This window comes from Hippopotamus amphibius, chromosome 8, assembly GCF_030028045.1.
Source record: "Hippopotamus amphibius kiboko isolate mHipAmp2 chromosome 8, mHipAmp2.hap2, whole genome shotgun sequence".
NCBI classification, from domain to species: domain Eukaryota; kingdom Metazoa; phylum Chordata; class Mammalia; order Artiodactyla; family Hippopotamidae; genus Hippopotamus; species Hippopotamus amphibius.
In genome coordinates, this window is record NC_080193.1 from 97,366,554 (window position 1) to 97,388,575 (window position 22,022).

Sequence of the window (22,022 nt, forward strand, 5' to 3'; positions counted from 1 at the left end):
TCCAGCTGCGCGGAGAAGCCCCCAAAGCGACATCACACTTATCCAGAGCACTTTTCCTTCCAACCAAGCGCGTTCCAGTCCACCGCACATCCGGGGCGCGCCGTCCCTGGTTTGCCTTTACTGCAAACCTGGAAACTCACTCCGCCGGGCGCTAGGTTGTTACAAAGCCCGGGGCGCCCCTTCGCGGCGTAGTATTCAGAATACCAGCCCCGGCGGGCCCCGCTGCCCAGCCTGCAGGTGGCAATCTCGTCCCCCCGCCATACGAAAGCTGCGGCCGAAGCCAAGCGCGTTGCAGCGCCGTTCCCCGCCGCGAGCGCAAAAGAAGGCGGTGCCGCTGACCCCGGCCCCGCCCGCCTCGGGAGGTCGGCGCGCGGCGATTGGCGGCAGGGCGGGGGCGGAGCTCCGGGAGGTGGACTGAGGGGGCCGGGCCGGGCCGGGGTTGGGACAAAAGCCGGGAAGAGGAGTAGCCCTGCCCCTCCCGCCCCGCTCTGGGTTTCTCTGGAGGCCGAGTCGGAAGCCGAAACAGCTGGGGCCCAGCTGGCGTTGCCAGGGTGCGCGCTTGTGCGGTTGAGCGTGTGCGTGGCTGTGCGCTCCCGGGGGATCGCCTGCATCCCTTGCCCTGCAGGTAACCGCAGGCTTCGAGGAGCGGCCCCGGGCCCTGGCTTGTGCGGGAAGGCGCTGAGTCTGTCTGAGTCCGTCAGTGGCTGGTGCGGGGAAAAGGAAGGAAGCTCAGACCTTGGGCACGGTCGGGGGAATTTAGCGGCGAGTCCTGGTTACAAGGCGGGGGGGGGGGGGGGGGGGGGAACATCCAGGTATTGGGCGTGGGAAAAGGAAATGGGGAGGAAGAAGGTGCTAGATGTCTGTATGTGTAGGAGGCCCATGCCTAGGCACGGCAGGGTGAAATTGGGCGGCGGGAGGTCGCGTGCCTTGACGAACGGAAGGCCGGGTCTGCACCAGAAAGGACAGTCGGGCGGTGGGAGGACGCGTGGGACGCGTAGAAGACGAAGTTTGGGTTTAGGGGGAAGAAAACATGCAGCCTCGGGAGCTGGAGGACTTGGGCGTGTTTATGGAGCTGCGGCGGCTGGGACTGGCGGTGCGGAGGCGGCGGGATGCGTCCGCCTGGGGAGCCTGAAGGGGGCGGCGAGGCCACCTGGGGGCGGGTGGGGGCGGAGGAAGCGCCGCCGCCGGCGTCGGGATTTCTGGGGGAGGCGTCCCTCGGCCCGCTCCCTGCGCCTGGGGTTTAAAGGTCCCGGCTCCCCGAAGGGAGGGGGCGGGCGTGGAGACCTAGAAGCAGCAACCGAGCCAGCTGCGGTTGCAGCCCTCTTGCAGAACGGCCACAAGGACGCATGCAGGCCAACAGCCCTGTGGTCCCAGTGTCCTCTAAGGACGTGCAAACCCCAAGACTAGCTAACGGACGACGGGCCCGGGACGCGCCCACGGACGCACCTTCCAGTGTGTGCAAGCAGAGATACTTACTTTATTTGGAAGGTGCCTGCGGACCTGAAACTGCCCTTTGCCCCTCTGGGGTACACTCAGCACTGTACTTAAACCAGATAAGCCGGGCGGCCTGGCCAGTACTGAAAGCAGCTAAATTCTCCTAACAGGACTGCCTTGTACTTTACCTTTCTCTTCTCTTTTTTGTTTTGTTTTAGGAGATAAACTGCGCTTAGCTGAGTCTGCAGGATTGAGAGGAGTTGGGGTGATTAGAACTTGTAAAGGTGAGATTTAGCAATTTCCCCCCTTCTTTGATATGGCAGTACTGCGTTTAATTGGTCTTGGAGGTCTTGGAGGTGGTCGGAGGCGCGCTGCAAGGGAGTGAGTCAGGAATATTTCCAACAATAAATTGCAACTGCTTTCTTGTTTCTTTCAGTCTAGTGTCTCTGCAAGACTTTTTCTTTCTTTGCCCAGAAATTAATGTAGTTCATGTACTCAGCTCCCCAAAAAATGTGGCTAAAAATTTAGGATTGATGAAAATAAAATTAAACAAGGTGAGCAGTTCTTTTTTCTTTAACTACTTTGTATTAGTCCAGGTTTATTTTCTGGCACTGCATATGTATGTCAGGAGATTGGAATTCAGCTGCTTTCAGAATAAATGAACCGGGTTGTTGGAAAAGGCCTTCCTTCTGAAGTCAGGGTTTGGGTGGAGACAGAAAATCTGAGGGACGAGGGTAGAAAGTGAATTCAGTGGGATCTAAAGCTCACCCTATAGAATTCAAATCTAGAAGAAATAAAATAGTGTCCTACATTCTAGTAAGCCAGGGTCTACAATAAAAGTTTACTTTTTTTGTTAAAAGATGGTAAAAATGTAATGAATAAATAATGTGAAGAAAACCTGAAATGTTTCAGTTATGCATTATGAAACATAGAAAGATTACTGCAGAAAGTGTTTGCTTCAGTTGAGGAGAAAATAATTAAAAATATTATTACTCATTGAAATTTCAAGTATAATGTATGACCTTTCACTAACTGTGTTTGCCATCAAAGAAAAATAGCCAAGTCATAACTCTTGCATAATACCATGTAGGAATACGGCCTTGGAAATGTATCAAAACTAAGATAAGTTTGCTGCCTCTTTTTGTTTTGTTTTAAGTGCAAGGACAGATGGGACAGTGGGATCAGCATGACTAAATCATATATTTTAAGCTGTACTTTAAATTATACTTGAAATTGCATATGGGAAGTAGCTGACACATTCACACCAGTTTGTTCACTTTTTTATTCTAGTTGAGTTCTAGATGGTTCCCCAGTAGTGGTCTAGGGAACCTCCCAAATACTAATAAGCAGGATCCCAGAGCTGCAAATTGGGAAGTGAAAATGGGCCTAGGGGTTAGGAATATACCCTGGCTTGTCACAAGAAACTGAAGCCCACAGTCTGCTAATCATTACATTTTAAAATTTAAAGGCCAAATTACTTTAGCTAAATGTTTTAAGAGATAGTGTTTACAGGCCTCTTACTTAATACTTTTTTTAGTCAATTCTCCTGACTTTTAGTCCTCAGCCATAACTTAAAAGAATAAAAGCAATCTTCAGTTATGTTGCTAGGGGAAAAAAAAAGTTTCATTAGAGCACCAAGAAAGGAAATAGATATCTTTAGCAGGCTCAGGGCCTCCTCTGCCTCTCAGGAAACATGCCTTCTTTAAGCTTCATCCAAAAGGTATACCTCTGTCCTCTCTGGGAATCTGATTAGTATCCGCTGCTGCCACATCCCAGAAGGACACCTCTTCCTGGAACAATTCCAATCCCCTATCCCACCCACTGGCAGCTTGCTTTTGCCCACTAACAGCCAGAAGAACAGTCCGGGAGTTTGGATACCAAGGACGGGACAGGGACATGTCCTGGGCAGTAGCCCTTCTGATAAACATACAGATTTCTCTATTGAGAAATCGCTTTGTATTCAGTGTGACGTCCCTAATAGCCATTATTGTCTCTAGGAAAACATAGTTCCACCAAGAATTCTTTATCTTTCAATTCTAAAAAGTTAATTACAGCGGCTTCCAAGGTGGCACAGTGGTTGAGAATCTGCCTGCCAATGCAGGGGACACGGGTTTGAGCCCTGCTTCAGGAAGATCCCACATGCCACGGAGCAACTAAGCCCGTGCGCCACAACTATTGAGCCTGCGATTGAGCCCATGTGCTGCAATTACTGAAGCCCACGCGCCTACAGTCCGCGCTCTGCAACAAGAGAAGCCACGGCAATGAGGAGCCCGCACACCACAACGTCGAGTAGCCCCCACTCACCGCAACTAAAAAGAAAGCCTGCGCACAGCAAGAAAGACCCAACACAGCCAATAAAATAATTTATTTTAAAAAAAAGTTAATTACATCCATTTTAAAGTTTCCTTGAAATGGGTTGCTGGAACTTGTTGAATCTCTTCAAGGATAGTTATTTTAACCCAAACAGCCTCTTAAAAGAGGAGAAATAGTAGCAGACATCATGCTGCTCATCTTGAGGGCCCAATAAAATGAGGAGTTGGATAGAGGTGTTGAAATAAACATGATATTGTAGAAATCTCATTTTATAAAACAAACCAACAGTCAGGAATAATGATTATATTACTAAGGGCATGTGACAGGCTCAGGCTCTCCCACACTCTAGTCTGATAGCCTTGGGAAAGCTTTTTTTCTTTTAGCAAAGTAGAATGGAAAAATAATTTCCATCTTACAGGCCATTGTGAGCATTGATAGAGAAACCACCCAAGAAGCAGGTAACATAATGCTTTATTCAGAGAACGTATTTAATTCTAATGGTTAATGTAAGTATTACTAGCTTTTTTATGCAACCATGCTGTTATGAATTGTTCTTTTAGTAGTCACCAAGTTGTATTTTGTTTTTACACAGTAATGAGACAAATGACGAGATACGTGTCTTATCCTTTTTCCTCTTAAAGGTTTATTGAAGTCAAAATGTCTCAAAAAATCCAAGGCGGTTCTGTGGTAGAGATGCAAGGAGACGAAATGACACGAATCATCTGGGAGTTGATTAAAGAGAAACTCATTTTTCCCTATGTGGAATTGGACCTACACAGGTAAATGAATCACTCTGCCAAGCAGCATACTCAGAAAGCACATGTGATTTCAAGGTGTCGGTCACTTTTTTACATAGATACCACTGTATCTTGTGTGTAAAGCTTCGGGCAAGCTTATATGCAAGTAAATGTGTAACTGGAGTACCCCTGGTAGAGAAAGCCAAACTCTGACAGTAGGTGTCTGCAGCAACGTGAGGAGTTGTTTGCAGGGCACCAGGAAGGGAGTGGAAGGCAAGCCTCAGATCCACTCCAAATTGGTGTTTGAGTTGGGGCTGTGGTTAAAGCGGAAGAACTGAGAAGCTTGAGAAATTTCTTTCTTTTTTTTTTTTTTCAGGACCTTTATTGAGATATAATTGGCATGCGGTAAAATGCATATATTTAAGGTGTACGATTTGATATTTTTTTCTTATTTGTAATGTGTATATGGCAATCCCAGTCTCCCAGTTCATCCCACAGCTTGTGAAATTTCTGTGAGATTTCTTATCAGATGTCAGTTTCAGTGGGTCAGGCTGTGTTGGGTTTACATTCTCTGGCCTGGTTGATTCATGGCTTGGGGACCTGTTAGCTCATCTTGCCCTGGAGAAACAACCTGAGTTGATGGTAACTGATGATATCTACACCAGCAACCTTAGTCATTGACAGTGTTGTCTGTAATAGCAGTTTTAGTCATCTGACTCTGGTTGATTGATGTTAAATTAGCACAGGATAGAGATCAGAAGGGACCAGCAAGGGGGTAAAGTTTTAGATAGAAAGATTAATCATAAACTTGGTAAGGGAATTTGATTTTAGGGGGACTAGGTTTCAAATATGTATGCAAATGAAACTTCTGTTTTAATTTTAACATGATACTAGAAACACTGAACTTGTCATTATTCAAAAGAGAAGAATTATGACGGCAACAAAGTAATTCTCAGGTCTTTCCAAGCCTCTATTTCTTGTGAGGGTTTTATTTGTAATAAATCAGTTGCCAAGAGTAGCATGAGATATTATTTGGTGAGGGGAAAATAATAGAGCTACATCCTCTATTAATCGGTGAAGAATGTATTGAATAGTTAACACAATTTTGTCCTTTCAAAAGGTTAGAATATTTTCTGTCACTCTACTTAACTCGTTACTGGACCTTTTTACTTTTTCATTCCTTACCTTTTGCCTTTTCATATAATTGTAGCACAGAAAGAATTCTTGAAGTTATGTAATACAACCCCCACCTTTCAAGAGAAGTTCCCTAAACAGTTTGTGTCCTAGAGGTTGGAGCCTTTGCCCTGTATTAGAAGTATTTGGAGACAGATATGAAAGTCTCTCTGGAATTCTTTCACTTTTTTCCCCTATGTTTTTCATAAATTTGCTCACGCTCTTTGTACATCTGAATCAGGTAGAGACAGAATTTTCACTGGGGTGGCGTGGCTGAAGACTGGCAGGGTAATATGTTGAACAACACATTTCAGCCAAACTACCGGCAACTGTGTGTTTGCCTTGACCCAGAATTATTCCTCAGACTGTCCTGAAGACCGGCTCTTCTTTTGCATGTAGACATTTAAATCACACGTTGTCATTAAATGCCCTTTTTAATTATTCTAAGCCTAAGCTGTTGATAATGTCTATATTGCAGCCATGAGAGAGAGCAAATACCTGCAGAGGTCCACCAAACACACAGGAAATGAAGCTTTAAAAACGTCATCTAAGTGGTTAAAGAAGCATTTTACAAACATTTTTCATGGCAGTAGGTGAATTTGAAGAGCTCGTCCCAGTATAATAGCTCCAAAGATGCTTTGAGCCTCTTTAGTCTAGAGGCATAAGAAGCTTTTAAAGGACAGTCATTACACCTAGAAGGCAGAGTCACTGGCTAAAAACTAAAGAATTTTTGGAGACTTCAACAAGTGCAAGTTGTTCCAAAATTGCTATTATTATTATTACATGATTGGTTCTTTTTGAGGGGAGTGGAGCGATTCATTTGTTTTATTTTCTGTTGGCTAGACAGTGGTCGAGGCCACTTATTCATTCTTTTCCCTTAGAAATGTTAAGAAGAGAAGCAAAATATCCACTAATTTGTTAGCAGGTTCTTCTGATAAAAAGTGTTTCCTGTGAACGTGAACACTGCTGCCCACACTGCTTGTTTGCGTTAGGAGTAGACACTGATAGATACTCAGCGCTTCCTAAGCCAGAAGATGAGAGGCAGTGGCTTTGTTAGTGTTGATGAAAAAAAATCAATAATTGATCTGAGAAAGAAATGGAAAATTTTATTTGTGCCAACCTGAGGATTATAACCCAGGAGACAGTCTTTCAGAAAGCACTGACTATTCTGTCAGCTAGAGGTCAAAGAGCAGTTACATAAGTTCATGTGTAAAGGGTTATACTTCAAGTGACATACTGACAGTTTACACACAATCCACATCTGTGCCTACAAAGCGAGTAGTGGGTCATCATGACCCCTTAAGATTAAGAGGGAAGGATATCCCCTAAGGAGGTCTGGTTAATGCAGAAGCAGGATACACCCTCAAGGGGAGGGAGGAAGCCCAAATGGTCAGAGCAGTTTGAAATTATTTTTATTTGGAAATACATCACAATATTGGATTCTCTTTTGCATTTCATCACAAGTTGGGATATCTAAGGAATGGAAAATACAAGAGCTGCAACCAGAAATCAGAGGCTTAGTGGTTCAGCAGGTTTTGAAAGCTGAAAAAATTTGGAAAACGTCTAAAACCTTGGAGAACAAGATAAACTGTTCATTACTATCTTGTTTTTCCTGATTTTGACAAACTATTGCATACTTTTAATGAAGCTTTACAGTCTTTTTCTATGCTCTGTGGACAACCAGCATTCTTTCTTTCCTGCTCTGAATAATCTTCAGTCAGGTGTTAGTGTTTATTAAGCTGTAATTCACAGGGGTATATAAAAGCATTGCTGGGTTCCATTACTTATTCTATAAACTGCAGGCTTGTTTCCAGAAGAAAGAGACTTGTCCAAGATTTAGAGAAAGGTTCATCATGTGACTAATTGGCGTTAATAAAGGGGTTGTTAGCAATTTTTGGCACTGACTGTCTCATCTGTAACTCCCACCACTTCAAATGCCAAAATAATGGAAACCCTTTAAACTCTCTGACCCCTTTGTTTTTAGAGCATAACATTTACTGAAGGAAAAATAATGTTTGGGCTTGCATTTTTATGTTGATCATAGGGAAGGAAGTCTGCAGAAAGGTTGCAGGTGTGCTGTTATTGCCTCTATGGTGAAGAGCAGGCACGGGGCAGAGTGCAGTGGTTTCCATTTAGTTTCCTTTTACATAGCTTCCCGCAGTACTGGGAGGTGTGGCCCAGCAGTCCAGGCTTTCTGGGTGCTTTTTCAGTTGGCAGCCACCTTCTGTGTCTAGGGTGCACTAATGCTAAAACTTGACAGGTATGAGTATATATGGAGCCTTCACTCTCTGCAGGGCAGGCCTTGCATGCCATCCCCATGCATAGAGTGGTGCATGGCGATAGGATGGGAGTTTGCCTGGAAAGTGACGCTTACCATCCCCCCCCCCCCCCCAGCTATGATTTAAGCATAGAGAATCGAGATGCCACCAATGACGAGGTCACCAAGGATGCTGCAGAAGCTATAAAGAAGTACAACGTTGGTGTCAAGTGTGCCACCATCACCCCCGATGAGAAGAGGGTGGAGGAGTTCAAGTTGAAACAAATGTGGAAATCACCAAATGGTACCATCCGAAATATTCTGGGTGGCACTGTCTTCAGAGAAGCTATTATCTGCAAAAATATCCCCCGGCTTGTGAGTGGCTGGGTAAAACCCATCATCATAGGTCGTCATGCTTATGGGGACCAAGTAAGTCATGTTGGTATGACTTGATTTTCCTGTTATTTTTTCATGGCCTTTGACTGCGCAGCAGTTCTGATTTGTATGTGCTTTATTCTTATCTTTATTTTATCTTATCTACTTCCATTAAGTGAGGTACAGAATTGAGAAGTGAATGCATGTACATATACACACTTTAGATAAAAGTAAATACAGATAAACTTACAGATAGGTACCTGTCTCAACACGAATGTTTTTTTTCAGGCATTTTTTTTCCTTCATCTTTTTATTAGATTAAACTATATGATATAGACATTTTTATTTAGATAATTTCCTGTCGTTCAGCCAAAGCCTGTGGCTGTAGAGTAGGATCCCTTTACAGGTTTTTTTGGTCTTTGTTTTGTTTTGCTTTGCCTTTAAAAAAAATCTTTTTTGTTTAATTCCAGTGCCTGAGTCCTACCCTACAGCAGCTAAATCTGAATTCCATGACATTTTAAAGCCCCCGGGTGATTCAAGTGTGCAAACAGAGTTGAGAACTACCAAAGATTATATTAAACATGATCCTTTCATGCATAGAAGGCAAAAATGACTCGGTAGTTAAAAACAATCTCTTTAAAACATTCCCTTCCTGCTGGGGGAAAGTATAGTTTCTATACTTCTATACAAGTAGGCTTGCTGCCAAATTAAAAATTGCCACCTAAACAAAATAAAAACTCTGTTGAAACTGAAGTTTTAGATTTTCACAGAAAGCAGCTTATGTCTTAAAAGAGCCTTAAAAACAGAGGAGTCCCTGACGCTGACACCCATAGGCTTTGATGTAGCCATCCTTAAAAATAGTATGGCCAGAGCAGACCACTCTCTATTCCTGGGGTCAGGTCACTAGGTCAGTCCCTGAGGGGTAGTTCACTTTGTTCTGCCGTGTGGCTCAGACCGTCCCTTCATCCTGGCCAGTCCCTTCACATGTATCTCTCAGAGACCCAGGAGAGGGGATATAGAAGGGAGTGCTACAAACTCACTAATCCTGAGAACACTGCTCTAAGTTCTTAGGAGTTCAGTGTCTTTTTTGTCCTTTTCCTTCCTTCCTTCCTTCCTTCCTTCCTTCCTTCATTCCTTCATTTATTTATTTATTTATTTATTTTGGCATCAGTTACCTGGAAGAATGGTCATTCTAATTATTAAAGTCTAGACTTGAAAATACCAAACCTATAGAAAGCATTTATGGTGCTTTGGTGCCCTGGTTTCTTCCTTTTGAGAAACGGGAATTGTTTACCACCCATAGTGAAAGTCTTTATAGGTCGGAAGTATTCTGCATAGAATAGATACTTAATCCGTATCGTTATCTGACAGCTTTTTTACCAGCTGTCATTAGTAGTATTCTACACAAACGTAGACAAGTAGGTTTGGCTGGCATCGGCTGGTACCTGATTCTGAAAGTATTCTAATCTGCCATTGAAGCAGGTACTAGGCAGCAAAGATTGACATATGCCTAGTGTGGGCTGGGCACATTTTTCCACACCCATGACAGAGTAGCAGTCCTCGGAAGGCCCTTTCCTAAGGATCATCAGCCTGTTGCAGCCGCTTTCGAAACGATTGCTTCATGTGAACAAGTCCTGGGCTGGACATTAGTGGCAATGATTACCATGGAGAGACTGAGCCTTGAAGGTCCAAGGACCAGATCCTGAGTCTTTTGACCCTAAATCCATTATTTCCACTACATCACAGTTCCTCCTTTGTAAAATTGATGGAAGAATCAAGTGAGGTAAGAGGGATACAAGTTAAGCGCTTACAGTATGTCATATAGTGAGTACCAGGCACTAGCACTCTCATCATCAGCTTCAGTGCTGCAGCTAGTATGTTATCCCCTATAGGAAGGCTTCCTTGACCTGCAGGTTATAGTCATTTCTCTTCCTCTGTCTTCCAGTAGCATTTTTTATCTGTGCCCCCTCTTGACATTTGAAAGCTCTTAATGTTGCTTCTTTTGTATGTCTTTGTTAGGTTGTAAGCTTTGTAAGGGGAAGTAAGCTTCGTTATTCTCTCTCATACTCATATCTGTACTCAGAAAACTGCCCCATACATGTTAGGTGCCTGATAAAGACTGCTTTCTAATGTGTACTACCACTAACTAGCTTTGGGAACTCTGGACCTCTTTATCTCCATCTCTAAAATAAAAGAAGGTTGAGCTACACTGCACTGTTGCCTTGGTGTCTTCCAGCTCTATAAATCTATGATTTTTTTTTCCCTCCTTATAATTCTTGTTAGGACAGTTTTGGGTTGTTTGGGGTTTTTTGTTTTTGTTTTTATATACCTTTTCCCCCCTATACAGTACAGAGCAACTGATTTTGTTGTTCCGGGGCCTGGAAAAGTAGAGATATCCTACACACCAAGCAATGGATCCCCCAAAACAACATACCTGGTACATAACTTCACAGGTACGTATAAGTCCGTCTTTCATTTTTTTAACAGATCATTTAGACAGCGTTATTACTGGTTTTTTGGTTTTTTTTTTTTTAGATTTTCATGTAAGCATTTATTTATTTATTTATTTTAATAAACGCATTTTTTTTATTATTATTTTTTGGGGGTACACCAAGTTCAATCATCTGTTTTTATACACATATTCCCATATTCCCTCCCTCCCTCGACTCCCTCCCCCGAGTCCCCCCCACCCTCCCCGTCCCAGTCCTCTAAGGTGTCTTCCATCCTCGAGTTGAACTCCTTTTGTTATACAACAGCTTCCCACTGGCTATCTATTTTACAGTTGGAAGTATATATATGTCTGTGCTACTCTCTCGCTTCGTCTCAGCTTCCCCTTCACCCCCTGCCCCCCCAAACCTCGAGTTCTCCAGTCCATTCTCTGCATCTGCGTCTAGTCACTGAGTTGATCAGTACCATTTTTAGATTCCGTATATGTGAGTTAGCATTATTACTGGTTTTTTAAAGTTAGTTGTTTGGCTACCTAAAAATACAACCTAAATCTACCACATTTTGATAGGACTCACAGTCAGTGCCATGGCTACCTGTGGCATTGATAAAGGCATAAAAGGAATTAGCCACTTAATTGGAAATGCATATAGATAATTGGAAATGCAAGTACATAATTATGCATCTCTCCTAAAACATGGAGGGAAGGTTGGCAGGAATCTCCCTCCATTATGTAAATTAATATTTATATAAATTCATGCCCCAAATCACCTGTTATGTAACCCTGCCCTTTGGCTCTGGTAGGGTTTGTATTTGAAAATGGCTGCGTTATTTATTTGCTTAAGTTTTCTTCTTGTCCTGCTGAGTATTTGTTCTGTGAAAGTGGAATGTTTGTTTTTTTGCCTCTTCTTCCCCCCCCATTCTGCTGCTTCTAAGGTCCATTATGGCAAATCCTACCCAAAAGTTGTTGAAAGAACAGAGGACCCTCTTTCTCCACTGTGAAGGCTGTTAAAAGCACTCACACAAAAAAACCCTCAAAACTCACCTGGCTGTTGTTTTTCTTGCCCCCTCATTTTAATGGAATCTCGTTCTGCCAGTTTCAGCAGCTCTCACATCCTGAGCCCAAGCTGGGCCTGGGCAGTGGCACAGATTCAAGTTCTAGCTTTCAGTAATAAAGTTCAAACAATAAGAGTTGTTAAATACCAGTGATAACGTGGAGTGTGATTATTTCTATCAATGACAGAACGAATTTTCAGTATCTGCCAGGAAACTACGAGAGTTTTCATTCAGTATTTGAAATGCAGTTTTCTCAGTGGCTAAGGACTGAGCTCACACTTAGAGTTTAAAAGACATGCTTGAAATTTTTAAAGTATGAAAAAGTTTAAAAATTTTTCACCCCTTCTTGGGTGTATTTCTGGTTCATATCAGTTGCTTTTGGTATTTAAGTAATTTCAAGATCCTAAAGACCATGTTTTTCTCATTTATGTTGCCCTTTCAAAACAAGTTAGAATGTCCTTTAGAGCCAACTCTCCTCCAATTATGGGTCTCAGGAACTCATGGGATATTAAAGTTTGAAGCCTGGACTCAGAGATGAGAGCTGGAATTGGATGTTTTAGTGGTAGTGGGTGGGTTTAGACTTTTTACAACTATACCCTATTTACCTTTTTTTTTCTTTTTTTTTAAGAACTTTTACTGAGATATAATTGACATAGTAAACTGTATATATTTAAAGTGTATATATATACATTTGATATTTTTTTTCTTAGTAATGTATATATGACAATCCCAGTTTCCCTGTTCATCACCTTTTTTCTCTCGTCCTCCCACAGAGGGTGGTGGTGTTGCCATGGGGATGTACAATCAAGATAAATCAATCGAAGATTTTGCACACAGTTCTTTCCAGGTGGCTCTGTCTAAGAACTGGCCTTTGTATCTGAGCACCAAAAACACTATTCTGAAGAAATATGATGGACGTTTTAAAGACATCTTTCAGGAGATATATGACAAGTAACTACCGTTCTTTTTTTTTTTTTTTTTTTTTTCACATAAGCTGGCATTTATAATATAGAATTTGTATGCTTATCCCTTTGATTCTGGGACAAATTGAGTGAAAACCATCACTATCCCATTAAGATAAGGACAAAAGTGAGACTTAACAGTGAAATAAAACTCAAATTGCATTTAGAAGGAAAATGTGTTCTCAAATAAAGACCCCACATTTATTTTTCCAGAGCCAGAGTTATTTAACGTGGGAGTAAATGTACCCTGTTAGTGATAGAAAGTTTTGATTTTTCATGTGTGCAAGTTTCTGAGTTGGGCCCATTTCCATTCTTTCTGAATCCCACTATTAGGATTTAAAACTCTGGTTTTGGGAATTCCCTGGCTGTCCAGTGGCCAGGACTCCACACTTTCACTGCTGAGGACATGGGTTCAATCCCTGGTCACGGAACTAAGATCCTGCAAGCCATAGGGTGCGGCCAAAAATTAAAAACAAAACAAACAAAAAAACCTCTGCTTTAGTGGAATCCTTTGAACATAAGTCTACATTTATAACAACTTTGGGTTCAGCAGTACCTGAGCACTTGTTAACTTTTAAGATGGCATCCCTCTCTTTTAGATACAAGCATTCAGACCAGGGCTTATTAGATTTTAGGTATCCTTACTGACACATTTTAATTCCTCCTTCCACCACCTATCTATATCAAACCTAGAAGCTGTCCTAGTTTCCTGAATGATAATTGAGCAGTAAAATAGTCCTTCCCTTATTACATTCTTTTTTTTTAATTAATTAATTTATTTATTGGCTGTGTTGGGTCTTTGTTGCTGCACACCGGCTTTCTCTAGTTGCGGTGAGCAGGGGCCGCTCTTTGTTGTGGTGCGTGAGCTTCTCATTGCAGTAGCTTCTCCTGTTGCAGAGCACAGGCTCTAGGCATGCAGGCTTCAGTAGTTGTGGCGCATGGGCTTAGTTGCTCTGGGGCATGTGGGATCTTTCCAGACCAGGGCTCGGATCCGTGTTCCTTGCATTGGCAGGCAGATTCTTAACCATTGTCCCACCACGGAAGTCCCTTTCCCCTGTTACATTCTTAAAGTAAGCTGAATCTCAAGAATCTGATTAGCAGTGTATTGACTATAAAAGTAGTACTTGGAATACTGTTATTGTGCTTAATTCTTACATCTCAACAAAGTAGGTGAAATCACCCTTACAGATGGGGAACTTGGGGTTTCACAACTAGCAGTTGATTGGGCAGGGTTTGAGCCCCTATCCGTCAGATTCCCAGATTTGTGTTGCTTCTACTAAAATATGCTACTTCCAGCCCAACTCCCACCCCATTGGAGAGGCACGTGGTATCCCAACAAAACCAGTTATCTTTGTTTACTGTTCTCTTTCCTTGTTTCTTAGGCAGTACAAATCTCAGTTTGAAGCTCAGAATATCTGGTATGAACACAGGCTCATCGATGACATGGTGGCCCAAGCTATGAAATCGGAGGGAGGCTTCATTTGGGCCTGTAAAAACTATGATGGCGACGTGCAGTCAGACTCCGTGGCCCAAGGTAAGGAGCTGGAGGACCAAGTGGAGGCAGGGCTTGGCCTGCAGTAGACAGGTCGTGCCCCGCTAGCTCTTTGGTGCTAAAAGAGGGGTTCTGTGGCCCTTTGTTTGTAAAAAATCATGAGATGTTAGCACCGCAAGGGATCCAGGTCCATCTTCTCAGCTGACAGAGGAGGAAATTAAGCTCAGACTAATTAGGGAGGCCATTTCTCTCAAGGGCACACCGGAAGTAACTCAGTGGGTTGAGACTCCTGGCTCAAGCCTTAGATGTTAACACAGTTTATGTCTCAGCCCTTTTCCCCGCTTGAAATTGCACTGCCTCCAACAGGCAGCCCAGCCGCCTGATTTGAAAATCGCTCTCTTTCCCGGCCCTTACTTGCCTTCTGATGAGAATGTAAAAAACTAGGGGACTCAGGCTAGGAGGGGCCAAGGTTTTCTCATAACCAAGGGACCTCCCTCCAAGAGCCCATTCGTCTGGCCAGGTACAAATCCTGCCCCTTTTGCCACCCTTGACATCTGTTTGGGTACCATATAAAACACATGTGTTTACTGCTTAGCTTTAAACACATGGAATTGAGCAAAGAAGCCCCAGGCTCTTCACAGAAATTCCAGGAACCAGGAGCTTCATACCAGAGATAAGGACCAAATCGGCAAAAACTCTCCCTTCCCTGATTTCCCCAGCGCTAAGTTGCCCTTCAACTTCAGTTATTCAGTAGCTGTGTAAACTGAATTCCCCTAATGGGTGTTTGTGTTAGCTTTAATTATGTTTGCTTTCCCCCAAGAAGTATTACTTTTTCTTTCTCTTATGAAAAGTTAATCATCTCCTATCAGTTTGAAAATCAGTAGATCCGCCTGGTTAAAGATAACTTTTATGTCAGATAAATAAGTTACCCGGTTCTCTTTCACTACCCTCCTTGTGTTTCTCTTAAGTCCTCACAATCGTTTATACTGAATGCAGCAGAGGAAGGAGTGTTGCTTTGTGATGATTCCGTGGTGAGTAAGGAAAGCTTTCTGGTAATCAGAGTTCTTAGAGAGGAACCCAAATCATTCCATCGTTTCTGAATGTCCTCATGGCAGTAAGAAGACGGTATCTGGAGGGATGTCTCAGATACAATTGTTGAGCTGTGGAGGTTCAAAGGATTTCAAGATAAGAATGCTGAAGTGCAGTGTCCATCAGCGCACTGATAAGATACCTGGAACCAAGGCTCTGTGTCTGGGCAGCGCCTGTAGATAAAGGTGACCTCAGCATAGCTAAACAGATTAAAAGACTGCAGAGCTGTCCTTAAGTTCATTCTGCTCCAGAGGCATGAACTACTTTGGGCTCACACCACACATTTTATATCTGTCCTCAGTTTTGACAGTGGTACCAACTAGTGTCTCCTAACATAAATAGACAGACAGATTCACCATGCCTGTGGCCCTGGACATCTCCAATCAATGAATATTTGAGACTCTACTAACGCCTCATAGCAACACAATGATAGGAAAGGAGCTGCTAATTCGGCACAGAAATTGCTCATTGTACTCAAAGATGCGTTTAAACAGTGTTTATTTACTTACTCTCAAACCAAAAAAAAAAAAAAAAGGTAGGAGCCTAGTATAAATTTACATTATTAACTGCGCAGGTGCTAATGGGAGGTAGCAAAAATGGAGAAAAGTGTTCTTTGAATGTAAAAAAAAATGAATAATAGAAAAAAATCAATTGTTTGAATATAAAAGTTGTAATGTGGTTCTCTGAATAGGAAACCACAACTCATTAGTCTTTACTTTCCCAGAACAGCAGAGCGTCTTGCACATAAGCATAACAGTAATTTACTCTGTGGCAGGCACTAGTCTAAGGAATAGGAATGTGTATTCTTTTCATATATATTCGTGGATATGCATAGTCATCTAATTCTCACAACAACCCTATGAAGTAGGTGTTTTTACTGTTCCCATTTTACAGGTAAGAAAACTGAGCCACAGTAGCCAGGGAGTCACAGAACTAGGGTGGAATGCAGGTGTCAGACCATGAGCCCTTCATCATGGAGCCGGTGCCTCTTGAGGTAGATAAGTGAGGAAAAAACACAGCCCTTTCTGAAAGGCAGAAGGATTGTTGCTGACTCCATGTGCTTGTGTTTATTTTGCTCACTGGGACACCTGTCAAGACAAAGCCTTTTTCTCTCATCTCCGGGAGACTCCGTGCTCTTCATGCAGTTGAATCCCGTACTTCATATTCTACCACTTACAGGTTATGGCTCTCTTGGCATGATGACCAGTGTGCTGGTTTGTCCAGATGGCAAGACAGTAGAAGCAGAGGCTGCCCACGGGACTGTAACACGTCACTACCGAATGTACCAGAAAGGACAGGAGACGTCCACCAATCCCATTGGTAAGATTTCCAGCCGGAATAGAAATCTCCAGAGGGTCTCAGATGTGCTCCCTTGGCTGCCCAGTGCCGTGTGAATAATACCACCAAGCAGCTGATTTGTCCTACTAATAAGAACTGTTTTAATATGTTTCTTAAAATATACACAATATATACTTTTCCAATTTGTGGGAGAATATACGTTACAGGAAAGAATGTTATCAACAAGCATTTTCCTTTTCCTTTTCCTCTGCTGCAGTGAAATGTCACATGTAGCTAAGAATCTAAAGCCACACTGATAGATCCTTTTAACTAGGTTTCAAGAACAGCACTTTAAAAACAGATTATAGCCTGGAAAGAGGAGAAGAGACCAATATAGACAAGAGATAGAAGAGATTGTGAACTTTTCCAAGTTAGTAAATGCCTTAAGCGTCATGTACTCCTACTGTGAATATTCAGGGTAGGAACTTTGAGAGTTTCTTAAAGCTCTAACAGACTCCAAAACACTTCCTCTACAAAAATGCAGGGTTTTTTTAAAGTTACTAATTGGTGAAATATTTTCAACTTTCCTAAAATTTACAGCTCATGCAGATAGCATCCGACGATGTCAATCACCTATGCAACAACAACAAAATGTTCCATTTTGGGGAACTGAAACACTCGGGAATATTTCTAACCAGTGTGACTGAGGTGTGCTTTTTTTCCCCACCTCTCTTTCAGCTTCCATTTTTGCCTGGACCAGAGGCTTAGCCCATAGAGCTAAGCTTGATAACAGTAAAGAGCTCAGCTTCTTTGCAAAGGCTTTGGAAGAAGTCTGTATTGAGACCATTGAGGCTGGCTTCATGACCAAGGACTTGGCTGCTTGTATTAAAGGTTTACCCAAGTAAGTATAAGATGCCCTAAGCTCTGTGGTCAAATTACCATTTATCCTCATTGAGCTCAAAACATCAAGTGCTTTTTGGAGTTCCGTGAGTTAGTATTTGTCATCTGGTTCAGCAGACATTGTCTGTGAATCGTCAGATAACACACACTTCAGGCTTTGTGGAACATACAGCGACTAGTGAACTTTGCTTCCATGGCAGGAAAGAGTCAGTGTTGATACCAAAGCTCATGGGTGTGGCAGTGTTCCAGTCAAACTCTGTGTACAGAACCAGGCTGCAGCCTGGACTGGGTTCGTGGGCTAAGCTATAGTTTGCTCACCCCTGATCTAGTTCACAGTCATTTGGGTGGCAAGGTTCTGCTTAATTTAACAAGAAAATTATAGACATTTAGAAACAAAGGGACCCCCAAGGCTATTTTATTCCACCTCATTATTTTCTTCAATTTACAGGTAAGAAAAGTAAGCAGCACAGGTATAAGATGTCCAGTTGATCATAGTCCCTTCCTTAAGTATCTGTAACCAGCAGTCAGATATTCAAGGGCCCAAGTAGTGCCCAGGACTGTTTTGAGAACATGGTAGCCCTTATATCCCAGCTGGATTAGCTGCTGATCAGGGATTCCTCCCTCAACCAAAGTTGGCGACTACGACTCACGTCAAGAAATAATACTAAAATTTAACACCAATCCCATGTCCCATCTGTGTGTCCTCAGAGGTCTCTGTTAGGGTTAGTATACCTCAGTAACGGTGATGTACTACATCTTTCTTAGCTTAAATTTCCAGCAAGAATACAGTGTTTGAAATGTTCCTGTGGGTGTGCTACTTTTAAGCCTATTCGAATAGGCACCTATCCGCAGGGTTATGATAGCTAGTCCATTGCCTTTCAATTTTAAAGTAAGACAAAGGTAGAAATAAGAGCACTGAAGCTTTTGAGGACGTGTGACAGTTGGTGGGAATACGGGTAAAATCACGACTGTACCTGGATATGTGTTATTGCTTTTAAGAATGAGGAATGAGGAGTGGGATGATTTCAGTCTCCCAGGCGTTAGTGTGAATGAAGCTCTGGGGCAGTTTCACTCTCAGAGCTCACAGCCGGGAACCTCCTGTGAGTGTGTGTGTGGCCCGGCCTCTGCTCAGACTGCGCGTAGCCTGGGCCAGCCCCTTGAACCTTGAATGCAGTCATCAGCTGTAAACTTGTAGCTTGTTAACATTAATCAGTTTCCTTCTAGAAATAAATAGAATGCTACTTGAAGTAGCATGCCTTGGACTTGACCTGCTACCACATCAGAGGCAAACTAAATTTCCTTCTTTTCTTTTTCCTCCTCTATTAGTGTGCAGCGTTCTGACTACTTGAATACATTTGAGTTCATGGATAAACTCGGAGAAAACTTGAAGATAAAACTAGCTCAGGCCAAACTTTAAGGTTATTGCTCATCTTCGGAGGATGTGTTTTTTTGGTAATAACTAGGTCCACTGGTTTACATTTTTCTCTATAACACTCAAGGGTAAACGCAAAATCAATTTTGTAATTTGTTTAGAAGCCAGAGTTTATCTTTTCTATAAGTTTACAGCCTTTTTCTTATCCATACTGTTATGCCACCTTTGTGAACGTGGCAGGGGACTTTTTTTTCATTTTATTTTATTTTCTACTAATAGCCTAGGAATTACTTTTAGTGTCTGTTTGTACTTACCGTCACTTTTTCTTATGTTCTGATACAAATGACCAAAATGAAGAGTGCTTGAAGGGTAAACTGTAGCCCCAGCATTATTCCCCAAGATTGTATAAAGTAGAAATTCATTCCCTTTCCCACTTTCCAATGGGGCCTGTGGCACTGGGTGGTTTTGATGTAACAGATGTCTCATTATGTGAGGTAGAAGCTGTAAATTAAACTTGCACATGATTTGGAATGAAGAGCACAGCTGTAACTAAAATGTGTTGAAGACACAGTCATCCTTGTAAAGAGCTCTAGTTGAATGTTTCAGAAATACAGAATATTTTTGAGCTCACTGGAGAATCCAGAATAAATACTACCTGGGGGTTCGTCCTCTGTGTTTGTCTCCTCCTCCTGGCCTTGTGTGGCCTAAGTATTATGCTACCCTGAACAGCATATTTCATCCAAGTGCAATAAGACAAGCTGCACCTTTTTTAAACTTCTTCTGGCCTCTTTTAGTTCCTTTATATAAATGTGATTTTTCAGAAGTTGATTATAAACACTATTCAAGTCCTGTTCTTCATCTAAACTGTCAGTTTTAATTAAAATTAAATGCTAATGACTAGTCCTCTGAGTTTTTATTTATCGCGTTTACTTCAGTTGCCAGGCTAGGTCCTAGCCATAGGAATTTGATTTTAAAAAGTTCTGCCCTCAAGGGAAAATGGATAAGTAAGCAGACAGTGGATTCTACAGTGAAAGGGAAAGGAGACCAAAGATAGAACAAAAGGGTAATAATGGACTATTAGGGAACTGAGTCTATGTATATGCTAAGGTGTTCAGGTATTACTAGCACATAAGTTAATAGGGAGCCAATTAAGACTTAAGAAGAGAGGGACATGATCATATTTTCATTTAAAAAGGTTGCACTCTGGGCAGCTTTTATGAAGAATGGATAGTGGTGGAGGGAGGCAGGGAGGAGTGGGCACAATTGAGGAAGGAAGACCAGTTACAAGGTGGGAAAAGATGAAGATCACAGCGGGGACAGTGGTGCTGAGTAGAGTGAATGGGGTGGATCCTGAGGAATGAAAGCTGAATGGATGGGGATTGGGGGCGGGTCCCAGGATATGTGGGGGTTGAGGGAAAGAAGTCAAAGAGATTTCCCAAATTCACAAATCCACACCTGGAGAAAGGCTGGTCCACATCCCAATATTATCTGTATTTTAGGGAAGGAAATTGAGGCTCGAGAGGAGCTTTGATCAAGCTGACACAACGCATCAATGGCCATTTTTGCTTGTAATCCGGGAATCCTTAGAGCTGAGCTAGGGCTCTTCCCTCTACACCAGCACGTGTTCAGGTTTGGATGGAAGAAGAAAGCATCCTGTGAAACAAAATGGTGACGTTGGGTTGGTTGATCTTAAATAGTCCTGCCAGCACTCACACATCCCGGGAGTCAATCAGGTGACCATTTGTGGCTCCAGACCCCACCCTGAACAATGTCAGGATCACCATTTGGCCAAGAACCAGTTAATGTTCTAAAATAATCAGCAAATGAACAGATGCTGACAAATACATCCAAAAGCTAATGGTTTATTTTGTAACTAGAGGATCAGAATTGTTGGCCTGGAAAATGGCTGGTGCTTAGTGTAACGCTGAAGGCAACAGGATCCAGGGGCAGAGGAGATGAGAGTTCAAAATTCTCTCTGTTGCAAGAACCGTTACTTAGAATTTTTAACTGAAAATATTTAAAACCTAATCTTAATTAGAATCCCAACTCCCTGTGTTCTTGCCTGAAACAGTCTTTCTAAGACACTTCTAACAAGTGATTTCTAGCCCTCCATTTGAATATGTAATAAAAATTTCCCCCAAATTAAGAGTCTTGGCCCTTCCTGTGAAGAAAGAAATAAGATTGGAAACTAATATAAAAAACATTAAGGAAGACAATATTTATATAAATACAGATAAAAATGTACTTTTACCACTTTATATTTAGGGAGAATATAAAATCCAAACTAATTCATCTGGAACAAGACGTTTGAACAACTCAGAATTTGGATGGTTTCTCAGGCTCTGAAAGAGGGGAATTTTGCAGACGTAGCATTAGTTTGTAACTTTTAATTTTGATATTACAAATTTATAGGAAAATTATAAGAATTGTATGAGGAAATCCCATAATCCTGTACCAAATTCTCACTTTTGTACCATTGTTATTTCATTTTCTTTCTCTTCTCTCCACACACACAGTTTTTTTCCTGAACCATTTCAAAGTAATTTGAAGACTTGTGCCCCTCTATCCCTAAGTAAATCCAGTATGTACTTCCTAAGAAGAACAAGTACATCCTCTTATATAACCACAATATGATGATCAAAATCAGGAAATTTAATATTAATACAGTATAGTCCCTATTTAAACTGCCCCAGTCATCTTTACAGCGTCCCCCCCAGGATCCGATCCAGGATCATATATCATAGGTAGTTGTCTTAACTCTTAAGTTTCCTTTTGTCTGAAACAGTTCCTAAGCCTTTCTTTTTCTTTCTAGAAATTGACATTTTTGAAAAGTATAGGCTATTTTGTAGAAAGTCTCTCCATTTGAGCTTGTCTGATGTCTCATATCAGTTAGAGTCAAGTTACGCATTTTTGGCAGAAATACCATTGACGTGATATAGTATCCTTCAGAGTATCGTAGTGGGGGAAGAGGAAAGGACATATGATGTCGGTTTTTCCCAATATTGGTGAAGTTAGCTTTGCTCATTTGGTTAAGGTGGTAGCTGCTTTTCTTCTCCACTTTTCCTCAGAATAGAAAGCAGGAGCAAGGCACCTCCTGTAAGATTTTGATACTGTGAATTTCCAACATAAATTCCAAAGT

The 22,022-nt window shown here is 42.1% G+C and overlaps 1 protein-coding gene across 1 annotated transcript; it reads left to right on the top strand.

Annotated features, from left to right (window-relative positions):
* Window positions 1-469: 469 nt before the first annotated feature.
* On the top strand, window positions 470-19,770 carry IDH1 (isocitrate dehydrogenase (NADP(+)) 1). The gene is made up of 10 exons (XM_057745949.1): window positions 470-625; window positions 1,653-1,718; window positions 4,389-4,526; window positions 8,052-8,343; window positions 10,637-10,742; window positions 12,564-12,741; window positions 14,135-14,286; window positions 16,513-16,653; window positions 17,350-17,512; window positions 18,838-19,770. The coding sequence occupies exons 3-10, from the start codon at window positions 4,405-4,407 to the stop codon at window positions 18,926-18,928; spliced, it is 1,245 nt and encodes a 414-aa protein (XP_057601932.1). The 5' UTR covers window positions 470-625; window positions 1,653-1,718; window positions 4,389-4,404; the 3' UTR covers window positions 18,929-19,770.
* The last annotated feature ends 2,252 nt before the right edge of the window (window positions 19,771-22,022 follow it).

What these genes read in the sequence shown, in the direction of transcription:
- IDH1 (XM_057745949.1), top strand. Translation starts at nt 4,405, where the DNA reads ATGTCTCAAAAAATCCAAGGCGGTTCTGTGGTAGAGATGCAAGGAGAC. An exon ending in GTGGAATTGGACCTACACAG is followed by an intron (nt 4,527 to 8,051) that starts GTAAATGAATCA and finishes CCCCCCCCCCAG; the next exon opens with CTATGATTTAAGCATAGAGA. An exon ending in GTCAGACTCCGTGGCCCAAG is followed by an intron (nt 14,287 to 16,512) that starts GTAAGGAGCTGG and finishes TACCACTTACAG; the next exon opens with GTTATGGCTCTCTTGGCATG.